This window comes from Sardina pilchardus, chromosome 11 (genome assembly GCF_963854185.1).
Source record: "Sardina pilchardus chromosome 11, fSarPil1.1, whole genome shotgun sequence".
NCBI classification, from domain to species: Eukaryota; Metazoa; Chordata; class Actinopteri; order Clupeiformes; family Clupeidae; genus Sardina; species Sardina pilchardus.
The window spans coordinates 12,578,052-12,593,852 of record NC_085004.1 but is presented as its reverse complement, the minus strand read 5'-3'; the positions used below and the strand labels follow the sequence as shown (position 1 = coordinate 12,593,852).

The 15,801-nt window shown below is 50.1% G+C and overlaps 1 protein-coding gene across 1 annotated transcript in view; it reads left to right on the top strand.

Annotated features, from left to right (window-relative positions):
- Window positions 1-15,801, top strand: part of lmo1 (LIM domain only 1) — a 31,200-nt gene that overhangs the window by 5,219 nt on the left and 10,180 nt on the right. The window contains exon 2 of the mRNA XM_062549175.1: window positions 15,003-15,216. Coding sequence (XP_062405159.1) covers window positions 15,003-15,216 — 214 coding nt within the window. The remainder of the gene's footprint in view (window positions 1-15,002; window positions 15,217-15,801) is intronic.

The following is a 15,801-nucleotide window of genomic DNA, read 5'->3' as shown; positions in this document are numbered from 1 at the left end:
GTCTTCATTAAATCCAGACGTTGTTCACTTGCCACGCACACGTGCGACGCTGGTGCGAACACACACCCACACAATACTGTCAACATTCGACATTACAAGGTTAATTTAGGTACGAAGCTGTGTAAACATACTTTGTAACTGCAGAACAGTGTGCGCTGTTTTATGTGACACATAAACACAGCCATGGATCACATTCCAAGTCTAACTGATTAGAATGGGCGAAAACAGTGGTACGGAGGAGGGGCTCTGAAATAATTCCAGTAAACATGAAATACTTCAGTCTCGGAGGTTTGACGGCAGAGCAGCGGCTTCTGTAACATAGAGAACCTTTTTATATGATCCTCACACACACACACACACACACACACACACACACTAGTGCCTGGGTGAACTGTCATAGTCAGCTGCCTTTTAAAATGTCTCAAAGCAACCTTATCTTTCACCTTGACTTCTGAGACATGTAGACAGGTGCTGTGTTCAGAGAGAGAGAGAGAGGGTGGGAGAGACGGAGGAAGAGAGTTCCATCAGCAGAGAGAGAGAGAGAGAGAGAGAGCACTCTGCGTGGCAGGGGTGCCGGCGCACCCGTGGCCCATTGTAACACCATTTAAACCCAGCGCAAGGTTAGCGGCTAGGCAGCGCCGCACGCCAGCCAAGCACAGGGGCCTGCAGACGTCCGTGTCTGCCGCTTTAAGAGCGGGGGGCAGCGGAGTAGCCCAAGCAAGGCTGTCCCGTCCCAGCAGATTTGCTCCCGGTAATAGTACATATGCTCTGCTGAAAGAGGGTATACAGCTACATATTGATGATTTTACAGTAGGTGGTTTTTAATTTACTTGCCTTTGGTCTTTAAACCACATGTTATTCCCCCGAGTTGCCTTGTTGTAGCCGACTCGCTGCCACTTCTCATTGCAAGGTTGAGTCGCCTCGTCTGCGTGCTGCTCACACCCGCCCCATACACGCACACACACACACGCGCGCACACACACACACACACACATACACACTGCTCCTCTCCACAGCAGGTCGTCACACTTGGCTCCATCCCATCACAGTCCGTCTCTCTCTCCATTTATGTATTTTTTTTTTCATTTACCTCAGCGACCCCGCTCCCCCTTCCTCCTCCTCCTCCTCCTCCTCCTCCTCCCCTCTCCCTTCTCCTCCTATGGATTTCATTTCATGCTCCCTCCAGCCCCCCTCTCCTCCTCCCCCCTCCTCCCCGTCCCCTTCAGTAATGAGCTGAGTTAGTTATACAAGTTTACAAGCAGGTGGCTTCTCTTTCATTCCTCCCCCCCGCTCCCCCCTTTTTCAATGAACCTGTCTGAGAGGAGCAACCTTTTTTTGAAAGAGTTGTGGAGCATTTATATATTTCTCTCTCTCTCTCTCTCTCTCTCTCTGTCTCTCTCTGTGCTGTGCACTCCTAATTATGAAGTAAATGAGTAGTGACTGGGCTAATGTCTCTTCTTCAGGTGTCTGTGCTGTGGAAAAGCTGCGGAGACTTTCTAAACTCTGCTCATTAACCTCATCACATACAGGGACTTGATAAAAAAGCCCACTAATGATACCTCTCCGCTGCCCCATCGCCATGCAGGGCCTCAACGCGGCGGTTTTGGAAGTAGCGCCAAGGCGCTCGTTGCTGTTCATTAGCGAGGGATCCTGTGTGTTTTTTTTGTTGTTTGGAAAATTGACCCCCGTCAGATGGTGCGCACGTGAAGCGTTCCTGGCTGCCTGCTCTATCGCCAGCGAGGACTGTGTTGTTAGAGCACTCAGTGGAGGTAGAGAAAGAGAGAGAGAGAGAGAGGGAGGAGGGAGGGAGGGAGGGAGAGGAGTAGGAAGGAGGAGGAGGAGGAGGGGAGGGGGGTTGGAATAGCGTTTGAGCGGTATTTAGAAGTACAAAAGAACAGTGTCATCTGTAGTTCTTTTTTTCCTTTTGAATGTTTATGAGCGGGTGATTGCCGTGATGAATCATTTATGGGGGAAATCGAATACGGCTGCATTATTGTGCCGCTGTTTATGCATGCAAGTTTCCATCATGAAACAAATTGATCCTCCATCATTCCTATTAACTGCTAGGCTCACTAACGGCTCTCTCCCCTCCTCAAAATGTCCCCAGACACACATTTGTGTGTGTTGTTTACTTATCCAAGAGTTAGGGCCAGTGCCTTTACAGGAGTACCATCCCTTTGTGTGTGTGTGTGTGTGTGTGTGTGTGTGTGTGTGTGTGTGTGTGTGTGTGTGTGTGTGTGTGTGTGTGTGTGTGTGTGTGTGTGTGTGTGTGTGTGTGTGTGTGTGTGTGTGTGTGTGTGCCCACGTGGTCAGAAGGCAGGGCCCCACAGGATCACTCATTAATGTGCAACTTTATTCCTCTCCTCTTGGCCCATCAGTGTTTTTCAGAGGAGCTGGTAGGGATTAGTGAGCCCAGGGAAGGGAATGGTGTGTGTGTGTGTGTGTGTGTGTGTGTGAGAGAGAGAGAGGGAGTGCAACTGAATTATGAAACAGGTAATGCTTTTCGGCTCAAGATGTGATTTCAATTTGCCATTCCAGGAGGGAGGAAACTATTTAAAACATTTGAAAGTGCTTTAATGTGTGTGCAGATTGTAGGCAGGAGATGGGGCGGGTGACCCAGCAGCGCCGTGCGGCTAAGTGTATTAGCATGGCTGCACTGGCTCATAATGGCAGGACGCTGGGGCCTGGAGTGGACCTCATGAACCACCACTAGTGCCCAGAGTCACCCGCCACTCAGCACGGGGCTGTTTACCTCCCCACGTGTCTGAAGCGGCCATGTTTGGCCTCTCCTTCACTTTCAAAAACACAGCGGAATGATGCACTTTGGTGTTCCATTTTGAATTTTAGCATATTACATGGCCTAGATTTCCGAGACATGTGCATTATTCTTTCAGGTATCCTCCCCCCCCTACCCCCCCCCCCCCCCCCCCCACCTCCCCAAAGCACAGAGTTCTCATATCCCACAGACGACTCTGGTACTCGTAAGGGAGAGGCTGTTTATCAAATGAGAAATGTATTCCCACACATTTTAGGCCTCAAAGATCAATAAGTTCCCCTCGGAACATGTAATGAAAACTTCGGAATAATAGTGTTTACATACTGAACTTATAAGGACATCTTTGCAGGGGTGGGTGGGGGGAAAGCAATATGTTTGCTAAAAACGTACCCATGGATACAATGTGGATATTAAATTCAATGGCTCTTTTTCTTTCATAACAACGCCACAACAAACACAAGGGGAGGAGGGAAAAGGGGGGGGGGGGGGGGGTCTGTAGAGAGACTGAAAAACATTGGCACCACGGCAGATGCAGATGGAAAAGCTTCAATGTCCTTCTTAATGAGTAGCAACTTACCGGTCAGAGAGGCACATCCCATCTCAGTGGTTGACTTTCAATAAATCAGTCCTTGAGTGATTAATTGAAGTCTATGATTGCAGGTTTTGTTCCACTTCCCTCCAAACCACCCCCCACCACCCCCACCACCACCGCCACCTTACCCCCTTGAGAACAGGCAGATGTGGTAGTGTGGTGTGGTGCTGTTAGAGGAGGGGGTGGGGGGGTGGAATTAATCAATGTTGACCGAGGGTTTTGGCCACACAACCACAGTTTGATCCATTAGAGCATGGCAGCTGCAGTCCACGCACCCTGGCTGGTCTGCGGGGCTCTAATTGCAAGTGGTAAGCAAGCACACTCCGTAATGGCTTCCACCCCCCAACAGCCCCCCCCCCCCCCCCCCCCCCCCCCCTCTCTCTCTCCCAGACGCCCGCTTTCTTCTGCTCCTCGGCACACTTTGAAGTGACAGTCTCTTGCCGACTGCCAGGGACCGTAATGGAGTGTGTGTGTGTGTGTGCTTTTTTTTTTTTTTTGCTCTTACCGATATTAACCCTTCACACTCCTGACTGGCAACTAGCACCCACACGCAAAGGTGAGATCTCCTCACCTACCTACCTCTGTGCCAAACTGGGAATGGCTTCAGAAGCAGGAACCACCAAACCACACACACGCACACATACACACACACACACACACACAGGCACACACACACACACACACACACAGGCACACACACACAAGAACACACACACACACACACACACACACACACACACACACACACACACACACACACACACACACACACACATTCACACACATTCACACACACACACACACACACACACACACACACACACATACACACACACACACACACACACACGCACGCACACACACACAGAGAGTGCTTGTGCAGGTTTGAAAAGAGGCTTGAAACTCTTGCATGTCTGACAACAACAGCTAGAAACCTCAGCCATGTTGCGTCACAGTACAGCATATACGGTGCACCTGACACAGACAGGTGTTCTGTTGCCCTCACTGGCCTTGCGTACAGTACGTGACTGGGAGAAGTAATCCAAGTTACCCGCTAGAGTTGTAGCACATGTTGCCATTTCATATAGCCCACATCCTAAAGAAACTTACTGTAAAAGGCTTATGAATGGGAATGAAACTAGGCTATTCAGATACATTATTTTGAAAACAAAGGTAGACTTGGACCTGAATTGTGAACTACATTGTGAAGTTTGAATAGTTGTTGAATAGCAGTTTGAGTTGGAAAATAAACAAAGGCTGATTTGTAGCCTAAACAGTCATGAAGTTTGAATAGTCAGCTGGGGGACTTAGCAAAGTTACCAGTGAGAGTTGCAGCACGGGGGAATTAAATGGAAGGAACTAGCAACCGGGGACATGACAATTATCCAGCAAAAGGTGACGTGAAGGGATTTATTTTTTTACCTTTACTGTTTAAACCTTTCTTCACGCTGTAGCTTGTTCTCTTGTTTTCAATGTTTTGCTTCTTCACAGTGTGCAGAGTAGCTGGTGATAGCCTCTCTACACCTCGAAGAATGCAAGTAGTAGAAGGCAAGTAGTATCACACTAGCAAGCACACACATTGCACGTGCAATGACCAATGCATCAAGTATACGACCAGTCGACCAACTTAACCTCCTCTGTCCATGAGAAAGGGAGCAGTGGGCCCTGCACAGCCAGGTGTCCTGTCCTAGCCTCTGGTGCTGAAGTGGACACCATCCCGTCCCTCTCTGTTTACCTCGTCTCATCTGGCAGCCCTGCGAGAGTCCTTGAATCCCCCCCCAGGGACGTGCTGTAGCGTGGGTGGCACTGGGGGAACATTTAACAAGCGGCGGCCCCCCCTGTGGTGAATTTGCATTATTCGACTGTAAATGTCCCAAAAGGTGTTCCGCCGCGTGGCGCCTCCACTCCTCTCGCCCTGGTAAGAGCCCGCCATGGCACCAGCGGCTCCTGGCACATCCCTTTGAAATAATAAGCGCCTGAGTAATTGCTGGGCAGACAGAATTTCATACATGACTTCCTCACCTTGGGAGCGACTCAAACTTTTGGGGGCTACATTTATGCTACTTGAATGCATTTTTAATGGCGGGGGGGGGTGGGGGGGGGGGTAAAAAGTGTTGTGGTATTATTCAGCACAGGGAAGAGAGCAGTGTGTGTATGTGTGTGTGTGGGGCGGGGGGGGGGGGGGTAAAAACTGTTGTGGCATTATTCTGCACGGGGAAGAGAGCGGCAGACAGTGGTGTGAGCAGTCGTACTGGTTACCTTCCGCCACGGGCCACAAAATGGCAGATAAGATTGCTGGCCCTTTATCAGCCGCTGAAAAGATCTCGTTTGAGAATGGATGGATTTCCTCCTTTGTTGAAATGCTAATGTAATCTGCGCATGAGAAATTGAAGTGAATTCACATATACATGTAGACGCATTCATTGGACGAAGGTCACCGCGCGAAGCCGCGCTTGTTGCGAAACTCCCCTAAGTGCGCCGAGAGTGTTTGTGGCGGCGTGTGGCGGGCGGGTGAGCAGGCAGGCGCGGAGATGAGGGACCTGAAACAATCCGCCGCTCAAGGCCGAGCCCAACGCCTGACTGACAGCGGGAGGACGAGCTGATTGGCTGGGAGCGGGTCAGCCACTTCCCTCTCCTCTCTCTATCAGACGCCTGATTGGTCCCACTGATCCCTCTGCCCCCACACACAGAGTCTCCAGGGCCTCCGCAGTAACCTGCATAACGAGGGTGAGGAGCGATGGGCTCTTTATACTTTCATATACCTGCTTTTTTTCTCTCTTATTCCTTCTCCCTCCTTTCTCCCCCTCTCTCTCTTTCTCTCTCTGCCTCCCTCTCTCCCTCCGTGGTCGTGTTGGAGGCCGAGCTGTCGACAGCTCACCTTCCGAAGCAGTAATCTCGCTACGCTAGCGAAAGCAGCCGTGTGTTGGAAACAAGTTGCCTTCTGTAATACGGCGGAAACTCTGCCAGTTTTCACGTCTCAAAATAAGCAGTAATGAATTTAATTAGAAAGCTGTTGCATATCTCTGTGATACATTTCTTTTAATTAACCCCATGTGAATAAATTAAAAATAATAGGGGGGTGAAAAGTGTGGAAAAACACACACTCACACACACACACACACACACACACACTCTCTCTCTCTCACACACACACACACACACACACACACAGCCCCCTAATGAAGTTATCTGCTAATTGGGATCGCGTCTGCAGCCAAAGCACAGCTAGTAACGGGCACCAGGAGCTAACAATGTGTTCAGTAAGCCTCTCGGCCTCCTCCTCCTCCTCCTCCAACACACACACACACACACACACACACACCACAAAAAAAGGGCCTTGGGCCTCGACGCTGACTTCAAGTGTAAGAAATGCCGGTGTGACGTGATGGAAATGACCAGTGGGCTGGAGAAAGGCCGGCCTGTTCCAGGCGGCTGTGCTGAGACTCCCCACGCCGTGGTTGAAGTCGGGCCAGTGTTATTGCAGGCCTAATGCGCCCGCCTCATTTGGAGCGGATCAGGAGTAATTACCGTGGGGGTGTTGGGGGGGGGGGGGCTACTGACCGCAGGGGTCAGCACACTTGTAACATGTGAAAAGAGCAATTATTCCTGGAGACAAAAACCCTCCCTTATCCGGGCACTGCCGGGGTCAGTGCAGGGGACGCGGCGGTCGGCGGGCGTCGGCTGCGCTCGTTTCAGCGGGGCTTATTAGCGCCGGGGCCCGGGCTGCAAAGTTTGCGAAAGTGCATCTCGTTAATGAACAGCCTCCTTCCTCGGCTGCCTGCCCGTCCTGTAGGCCCTTCCACCCAGCTCTCTCTCTCTGCTCTCTCTCTCTTCTCCCCCTCTCTCTTTCCTTCTCTCTCATCTCTCTCTTTCCTTCTCTTTCTCTCTCTTTTCTATCCTCTCCCCCTCTCTCTTTCTCTCTTTCCTTCTCTCCTCTGTCATTTTTTTCCTTTTCTCTCCTCTCTCCCTCTTTCATTCCCCCTCCTCCCTCTCTTTCTCTTTCCTTTTCTCTCCTCTCTCCCTCTCTTTCCTTCTCTCCGCTCTCTTTCTTTCTTTCCTTCTCTCTCCCCTCTCCCTTTCTCTCTTTACCTCTCTCCTCCCTTTCTTTCTTTCCTTCCTTCTCTCTCCTCTCTCCCTCTCCCTCTCCTTCCCCCTCCTCTCTCTCTCTCCTTCTCCCCCACCTCCCGTTTCAGAGGTGTTAATTATGTCATAATCCGAGCACGCAAAAGCAAGAGCTTGTGCAAACAGCCCGGCATTCATACACAGCAGCCTGGAAACATGACATACGTGATCACACGCACTGAAATAGCCGAATTAATCACAACATGCCTAATGCACACTAAATATGACACGCACGCTCATTATCTCTGTCTCCTCATCTGTGTATACTCGCTCAACACTCCATCTCTCTCTCTCTCTCTCTCTCTCTCTCTCTCTCTCTCTCTCTCTTTCCATCTTTCTCTCTCTCTCTCTCTCTCTCTCTCTCTCTCTCTCTCTCTCTCTTTCCCTTGAGTGCAACGCTACACACGCGCGCGAGACACCAGCTTGTCCGTGGCGTGGTGTCGCTCGTCATTTTAAATCCTCTTCTCTCCCTCGCCTTCATTTGTCTGCCTTTGGGGCAGGCATGTTCCACCTGATATTATGATGACCAGATGTCTTGTGCTTTTGTCTGGGGCGGCGGAGGAGAATCAGCGTCTACAGGCTCAATTACTGTAATGATGTGAGCTGATTGAGGGCGGCTGATTCGCGCAGACAATGGCGGGACATCTGCCTGGGCTTCCCCATTAACCTCTGCGCTGGCCGCTCCTGCTCCGTGACAAATACCATTCAGGATTGCCATGGACACAGTGTTTTACAGCACCAGCGCTGACACACACACACACACATACACACACACACACACACACACACACACAGAGAGAGAGGGGAAAAAAGAAAAAGATGGAGGGAGAAACGACTTGCGATTCATAAGAGTGCAAGTCCACCCATGACGTGAAGTGTGTGTGTGTGTGTGTGTGTGTGTGTGTGTTTTTTTTTTAAGATATATTTCATATGCTATTGGCCATGCATTCATTGACTGGGAAACACAGTCTGGGGGATTTAGCATATGCAATGTGATTTCAATTCTTTTTGTCATCAAAGTCTGCAGAGTTTAAAAGGAGAGCAAAGTCCTGTGGGAATTCAGCATTGCTTCTTTCAAAGAGACAGTTGCACCAGTTTTTTTTTTCTTTTTTTCTCAAACCGCTGGTTTACTTACAGAGTTTTTTCTGCCCTCACTCCTCTTAATTACCATTAGACTGCAAGAGAGAGAGAGAGAGAGAGAGAGAAAGAGAGAGAGAGGTCAGCATTTGGCCACAGCAACCATGATGCCATCCGTGTGCTCAGATGTCAGTCGTCTCTGGCTGTTATTCCCATACATCTGCGTCTCGGCCCTCTCTCTCCGCCGCTGCCGCTACCGCCACTGTGTTTCTCACGGCCCTCAGGGTCGTTTGCACATGTCGTAAAATGTCATAATTACCGCTGTCTGCAGGACATAAGCGCCCGCGACCGCTCTCCAAGCCTTGTGGGCGGCCCTGGTGCACGGGCGTCTTGTTTATCGCGGCGTAATGAGATGGTTAGGCCTGTCTGATGTGTTTCACAGGAGGACCTCCGAGTGCCTGGGCAGGAGGGTGGAGTGGGGAGGGGGTGGGGGTGGGGTTGGGGCACCTCGCGAGCAACGATGCTACGCACTGTGAGGGCACATCTTCTTGTTCTTGTTTTTTTTTTTCTCAGCAAATTTGTCCCTTGAGTGCTGTGAGGATATCAGTCAGACACACACACACACACACACACACACAAACACACACTCCCTCTCCCTCTCTCTCTCTCTCTCTGTCTCTCACACACACACATTGTCCCTGGAGTGCTGTGGTGATGCTAGCCCGTTATTTACAGCAGTTCAGGGGCATAATTACTGGAGGCCCAGAGCAGAGATCCACTAGACCCAGTCTACCTCTCAACACCAGAGCAGAGATCCACTAGACCCAGCCTACCTCTCAACACCAGAGCAGAGATCCACTAGACCCAGTCTACCTCTCAACACCAGAGCAGAGATCCACTAGACCCAGCCTACCTCTCAACACCAGAGCAGAGATCCACTAGACACAGCCTACCTCTAAACACCAGAGCAGAGATCCAATAGACCCAGTGTACCTCTCAACACCAGAGCAGAGATCCACTAGACCCAGTGTACCTCTCAACACCAGTGCAGAGATCCAATAGACCCAGTGTACCTCTCAACACCAGTACAGAGATCCACTAGACACAGCCTACCTCTAAACACCAGTCACGCAAACAGAAGTCATGCAGAGATTGGCCAGGTCTAGGCAGTCGGGCAAGTAGCGGGCACAGCACTGTCAGCAGAAAGCCCTACCCCCCCTGCTCCCTGCCCCTTACCCCTCCACATACCCACCCTCAGCCCATCAAGGGTGTCACTCCCAGCTAATTGATCGGATCGATTTAATTATGTAGAGTGACCTGGTGCTAGAATGCAAAGGAGAGCAGCTCATTTCAATACCGCCCCCAAAACCATCGTCAGAAAGATTAGAACCCAACGCAATGGAATTAGAGGTAGAAAAGAGGGTAGAGGGTAGGAACGAGGGTAGAAAAGAGGGTAGAGGGTAGAATAGAGGGTAGAGGATAGAATAAAGGAAGGAGGGTAGAAAAGAGGGTAGAGGGTAGAATAGACGGTGGAGGGTAGAAAAGAGGGTAGAGGATAGAATAAAGGAAGGAGGGTAGAAAAGAGGGTAGAGGGTAGAATAGAGGGTGGAGGGTAGAAAAGAGGGTAGAGGATAGAATAAAGGAAGGAGGGTAGAAAAGAGGGTAGAGGGTAGAAAAGAGGGTAGAGAGTAGAATAGAGGGTGGAGGGCAGAAAAGAGGGTAGAGGGTAGAAAAGAGATGGGGGTGGTTTCTTCAGTGTTTCTAGCCTTCCTGTCACCCCCCCAACCCAACCCACCCTTCAATTCTTTTTTAATCTGCACACACATTGGTTTGCCATGCCGCCGACGTGATAATTGTGCTGTAAAGCTTTAAAATGATTCCTTGAGAGCACAAAGCTGTTCTCTACCCCCCCCCCCTCTCCCTTACTCCTTTAAACCTTAAATACATCAAAAGGGGTTACCACATTGATTTGATTTTTTGATAGCTGCAAAATGGAACTTGAAATAGGCCTACATGGAAATTGGATGCTATCTCAGTAATGGAAAGTACATGGTCTGACAGTTTCAAATGCACACACATGTAACTGTACATATTCCTAAGTGATAAGGCCTTTGAGAAGAGGAGGAAGGGCATAGGGTTGGGGGGCCGATGACAGGCTGGGCTCAGAGTATTAATGGCAAATGATTTCCCCCAAGCCCCCCCCCCCCCTACACACACACACACACACACTCACACACACACACACACACACACACACACACCGCCCTTCCTTTCTTTAGGAAGATGTTTGGCAAGACGAGAGCACCCTCTTTAAAGCAAAGAGAACGCATCCCCTCTTAGAATGTGAATCATGGCCGGTGGAGGGAAGCTCTTTGCGGCGGTGGCGGTGGCGGGCGAATGACACGGGAAGGTCACCTGCTCCTGCTCTTGGATCTGTTAAATGGATTGGATTAAGTGGGCGCTGTCTCTCCAGCGGCTGTTTCCTTCCATAATGTTACTTTTTGTTCTTGCGAGGTGGCAGAGCACGGAAGGCAGGCAGCTTTGGAAGGGACCAGTGCAGGAGAAGTGTGTGTGTGTGTGTGTGTGTGTGTGTGTGGTGACAGATGCACTCCTCTAAAGCACAAAAATAAATAAAGATATGAATAAGAGGAGACGTCTCCCGACATTACAGACTCAAAGTGCTTACTATGTGGCATCGTTTATTCTGTCACTGCCTTTTGGTCCAAGAATGTGTTACAACTACCGCGGATGTGTGTGTGTGTGTGTGTGTGGAGGGGGATGAGGGGGTGTGCATGTGTGTGTATGTGTGTGTCTTGAAAGCAATTCTCTCCACCATCTTTTTGGGGAAGGCATCAAGCATGTGTTTGTTTCAGTGTGGATCAGCTCTGCTCAAATCCAGGTCTCCCTCAAGTGTGACTCCGGCTGCCTACTGGCCCAGAGAGACTGCAACAGAGCAGGAGAGAGAGAGGAGAGAGAGAAGAGAGAGAGAGGAGGAGAGGAGAGAGAGGAGGGAGAGATAGAGGGGAAAGAGAGAGGAAAGACTGCAACAGAGCAGGAGAGAGAGGAGGGGAGGAGAGGAGAGGAGAGGACAGGAGACAAGAGAAGAGGAGACAGGAGAGAGAGGAGAAGCTTGCTATGGCTGCAGACTCCTCACAAATCTGGGTTAGGGAAAGAGAGGAGTCTCCTGTATAAAACACACACACACACACACACACAGCTTGGCTTAAAAGATTGCTGAAGGATCCAAGAAAACTGAGAGAGAGAAAGGGAGAGTGAGAGCGAGCGAGAGAGAGAGAGCGCGCGAGAGACAGAGGGACCGCTCGGCTGCCAGTTGAAAGAAAGGGTTAAGCTCTCTCTTTTGCTAACTTGGTGTAAAACACACACGCACATTGTTAAGGGGCTGGTGAGCGGTGCTGTGTGTGTGTGTGTGTGAGGGGTGGGGGGTCTAAACCAATTACGCCTGGTTCTCTGGAGGTGGGGGGAACGACCTTTGTGTATAATTAGTTCTCTTATTTAAAGCAAAGATTTTGAATAGAATAACTAATTAGCTGTCATAAAAGGCAAATTAAAGATTTTTGCCTGATCCCTAAGGGAATTGAAGGAAGGCCGATTCCCCTGCCGTGTGTGTGTGTGTGTGTGTGTGTGTGTGTGTGTGTGTGTGTGTGTGTGTGTGTGTGTGTGTGTGTATGTGTGCACGTAAGCAAGCACAGCAATGTAGAGACACACATTTTCTTTCTCTTTTACTCTCACTGTTTCTCACACACACACACACACACACACACACACACACACACACACACACACACACACACACACACACACACACACACACCGGCTGACACTCTTTCTCCTCATTAAGACTGTTTTTAGTTCTGCGAGAAGCTTGACAGGAGAGCACTGTTGGCGTACCTGCAGAGAGATCCTCTAACAAGGCATGAAATGCAGGTAGAAAAAGACCGCCCTCAGCTAGTGTGGCTTCAATTTGAAGCTTTTTAGCTTCATTTACACCGAGCATTGGTATTTATAGAGACTTTTGTGATCCTAATGTGTCGGCTTCAAGGGGCCCCCTTTTTTTGGAGGAAAGAGTGAAGGAAAGAGGGAGAGAGAGAGAGAGAGAGAGAGAGAGAGAGAAAGGGTGTGTGTGTGTGTGTGTGGGCGGGGGGGGGGGGGTCTGGAGAGAGAAGGCAGGAAAACTAATTGATGGCTCCCATCAGCAGCCCTGGACCAATTAGCCTCCCTTTTCCCACTTCTGATAAAGAAATAGGATGGCTGAATACCGCCAGGACCCTCGCTCTCTTCCAAACTATAAATTTAACTAACAAGCTCGCTCCCCCTCGCCCGGCTTTTAAAAGGGGAAATGCTAATTATATTACATTCATGGTATTACTGATGTGTGGATAGTCAGAAGTTACTGAACAAATCTGGATCCAATAAAGTCAGGAGTGTGTGTGTGTGTATGTGTGTGTGTGTGTGTGTGTGTGTGTGTGTGAGAGAGAGAGAGAGAGAGAGAGAGAGAGAGAGGCTGAACTTATATGCCTGTCAGAACGATAGAGAAAGGGAAGAAAACCTTCTTTGATATTCTCAAGAACAAAGTTTCTGTGTGAGAGAGAAGGGCTTTGAGGTGTTTTGGGGCTTGATGAATACAAATGTGGCATGTGCCCAGAGAGGAGTCAGAGGTGTTGGCTAATCGGACTGCCGTCAGACCTGTCACCTGCCGACCGACTAACAGCCAGCCATCTTTAACAGCCGCGCCATACTGGGCTGGCAAACTGCTCACTAATGCACCATCCAACATTCGTATCAGAGTAGCAATGCTGAATGAAAAACAGAAGATTAGAGGGAAATATGACATGGCGTTAGATATGCTGACCTACATGTGTGCGTTTCTGTATGGGATGTGATATATTTCTACACTGTATAATTTTTATGTGTATATGTGCCTCTGTCTGTCTGTCTGTCTGTCTGTCTGTGTGTCTGTCACCAGGTATTGGCAGTGCTGGTGACACTGAGTGGCCATGGTGTTTTTCTTTCTCTTTTTTGAGAACAAGAGAGGGAGAGAGAGAGAGAGAGAGGGAGGGAGAGAGAGAGAGGGAGAGAGAGAGGGAGGGGGAGAGAGCGAGAGTGAAATGTGTTTTGAAAGCAGAGAGGCAAGTGCCGTTGGCCGCCGCGTGTTCTATTAGTCAGATCAATAGCTCAGTGTGTGGGAGAGTGTCTTAAGAGCTGCTGGCCGAGGCTTTCAGCTGTGCCAGACCTGTTAGTGTGGCAGAGGGGTGCCACGCCACGCCGCGCTGGGCAGTGCCGCTACCGCGCTGGGCCTGGCCAGTCATGGCCAGCGGTGGCCTGGGGGCGGCTTTTAGCCCAAACACAAATGTCAGGCACAGATAGACTATTAGTGTTCAGTGCAGTTATTAAATGGACTTTATTTGTCCTTTAGGAGGCTAAGAGGCACACTTAAAGGAGAAGCCATGTGACAGCAGGGCAATTTGCGGGTTTGGTTACACACACACAAAGCACACACACACACACACACACACACACACACACACTCACATGCAGACAGAAACACACATGCACGCACGCACACACACACACACATACATACATACACACATACACTCAAATATGTGTTAAATGAATGGAAGCGATTTAATGTAAATTGTATATGTGAGAGAGAGAGAGAGTCTGAGTGTGTGTGTGTGTGTGTGCGTGCGTGTGTGTGTGTGTGTGTGTGTGTGTGTGCGTGTGTGTGTGTGCACTCTGAAAGGCACTTAGGCCATAATGTAGCTCACGGGGGGCTGAGAGCAACCTTCTTGTGGTCAACAGTGTTTTAAAAGGTTAATGTTAATCTATACCAAACAAAGCCCATGAGGCACTTCCATCATCCAGACCTGAACAGCACCAGGCCAAGGGCCCAGACGGCTAGCGCCGCTCCCCTCGCTAACACCTCCACAGCCCAGAGGAGCGCTCTGCCTTTGGCCCGCTCACACACACCATTTGCCCTCAAGATTTGTTTTTCTTGTCTCTTAACCCTGAACTCTTTAGCCCCAAGCGTCTGCGTACATGTTTAGAGGGTGCGGAGAAGGTAACCGAGGGGGGTGGGGGTTTGGGTTGTGGGTTGTGGGGGAACAGTGTCCAAAGTGACCTGTGTGTTGTCTGTGTGTGTGTGAGAGAGTGTGTGTGTGCGCGGCTGCCTATCTCTATGCAGCGCTGTTAGCCGCGGCATGCTAATGCATATGAATCAGACGCCGCGTAGCTCTGGAGGCTGTTGGCCTTATCAAAAAAAGCGGAAAGAACACGTTGAGCATGAGCGAGGGGTTGTGGGGGGGGGGGGGGGGGGGTTGTACGGGGGGACGCGAGCAAAACATGAACATGAAAAGTCGGTGGTGTACCTGGGCAGTAAATCACGGCGGGCCGCTTGTCTCCTTATCGCTGCAGGTGTGCCGATGCTCTCTGTCCAGCCCAAAGGGAAACAGAAGGGGTGCGCTGGCTGCAATCGCAAGATTAAAGACCGCTACCTGCTCAAGGCCCTGGACAAATACTGGCACGAGGACTGCCTGAAATGTGCCTGCTGCGACTGCCGTCTCGGGGAGGTGGGCTCCACCCTCTACACAAAAGCCAACCTCATCCTCTGTCGCAGAGACTACCTGAGGTAAGGGGACCCACCACCTCTCTCTCTCTCTATCTCTCTCTCTCTGTTTTTCTTGCTCTCTCGTTCTCTTCTTTCCTCCCTCTCACTCTCTCATTGTCTGTCTTGCTCTCTTTTACGTTTTCTCCCTGTCACTATTTCTCAGTTTTTTTCCCTTTTCTTACTTACATGTACATGCACACACAAACACGCACACGCACACACACACACACTTGTGTGCTTTTGACATCCAGGGCTTCATGACATAGTGAAAAGGTACTGCACTCACTCTCTTCAGATGCTGCCAGTCTGGATATTTGAATCCTAACTGGTTTCTCTGTGGTGAGTTTCATAGAGAGAGAGAGAGAGAGAGAGAGAGAGAGAGAGAGAGAGAGAGAGAGAGAGAGAGAGGGAGAAATAAGAGATGGGGACAGACGTGTGTGTGAGACGCCGTCGGAGAGGTCGCTGATTCTCCAGGGGATCCAGCACATGTTCCCGCCACATTACGCCGCTTTGCCGCAAACTCGACTCCATTCGTGTCAATTAAGCAGGAATGCCTGGCAGCCTGAGCAGATCGCTCCGAGTTGCGTGTGTGTGTGTGTTTTGGTT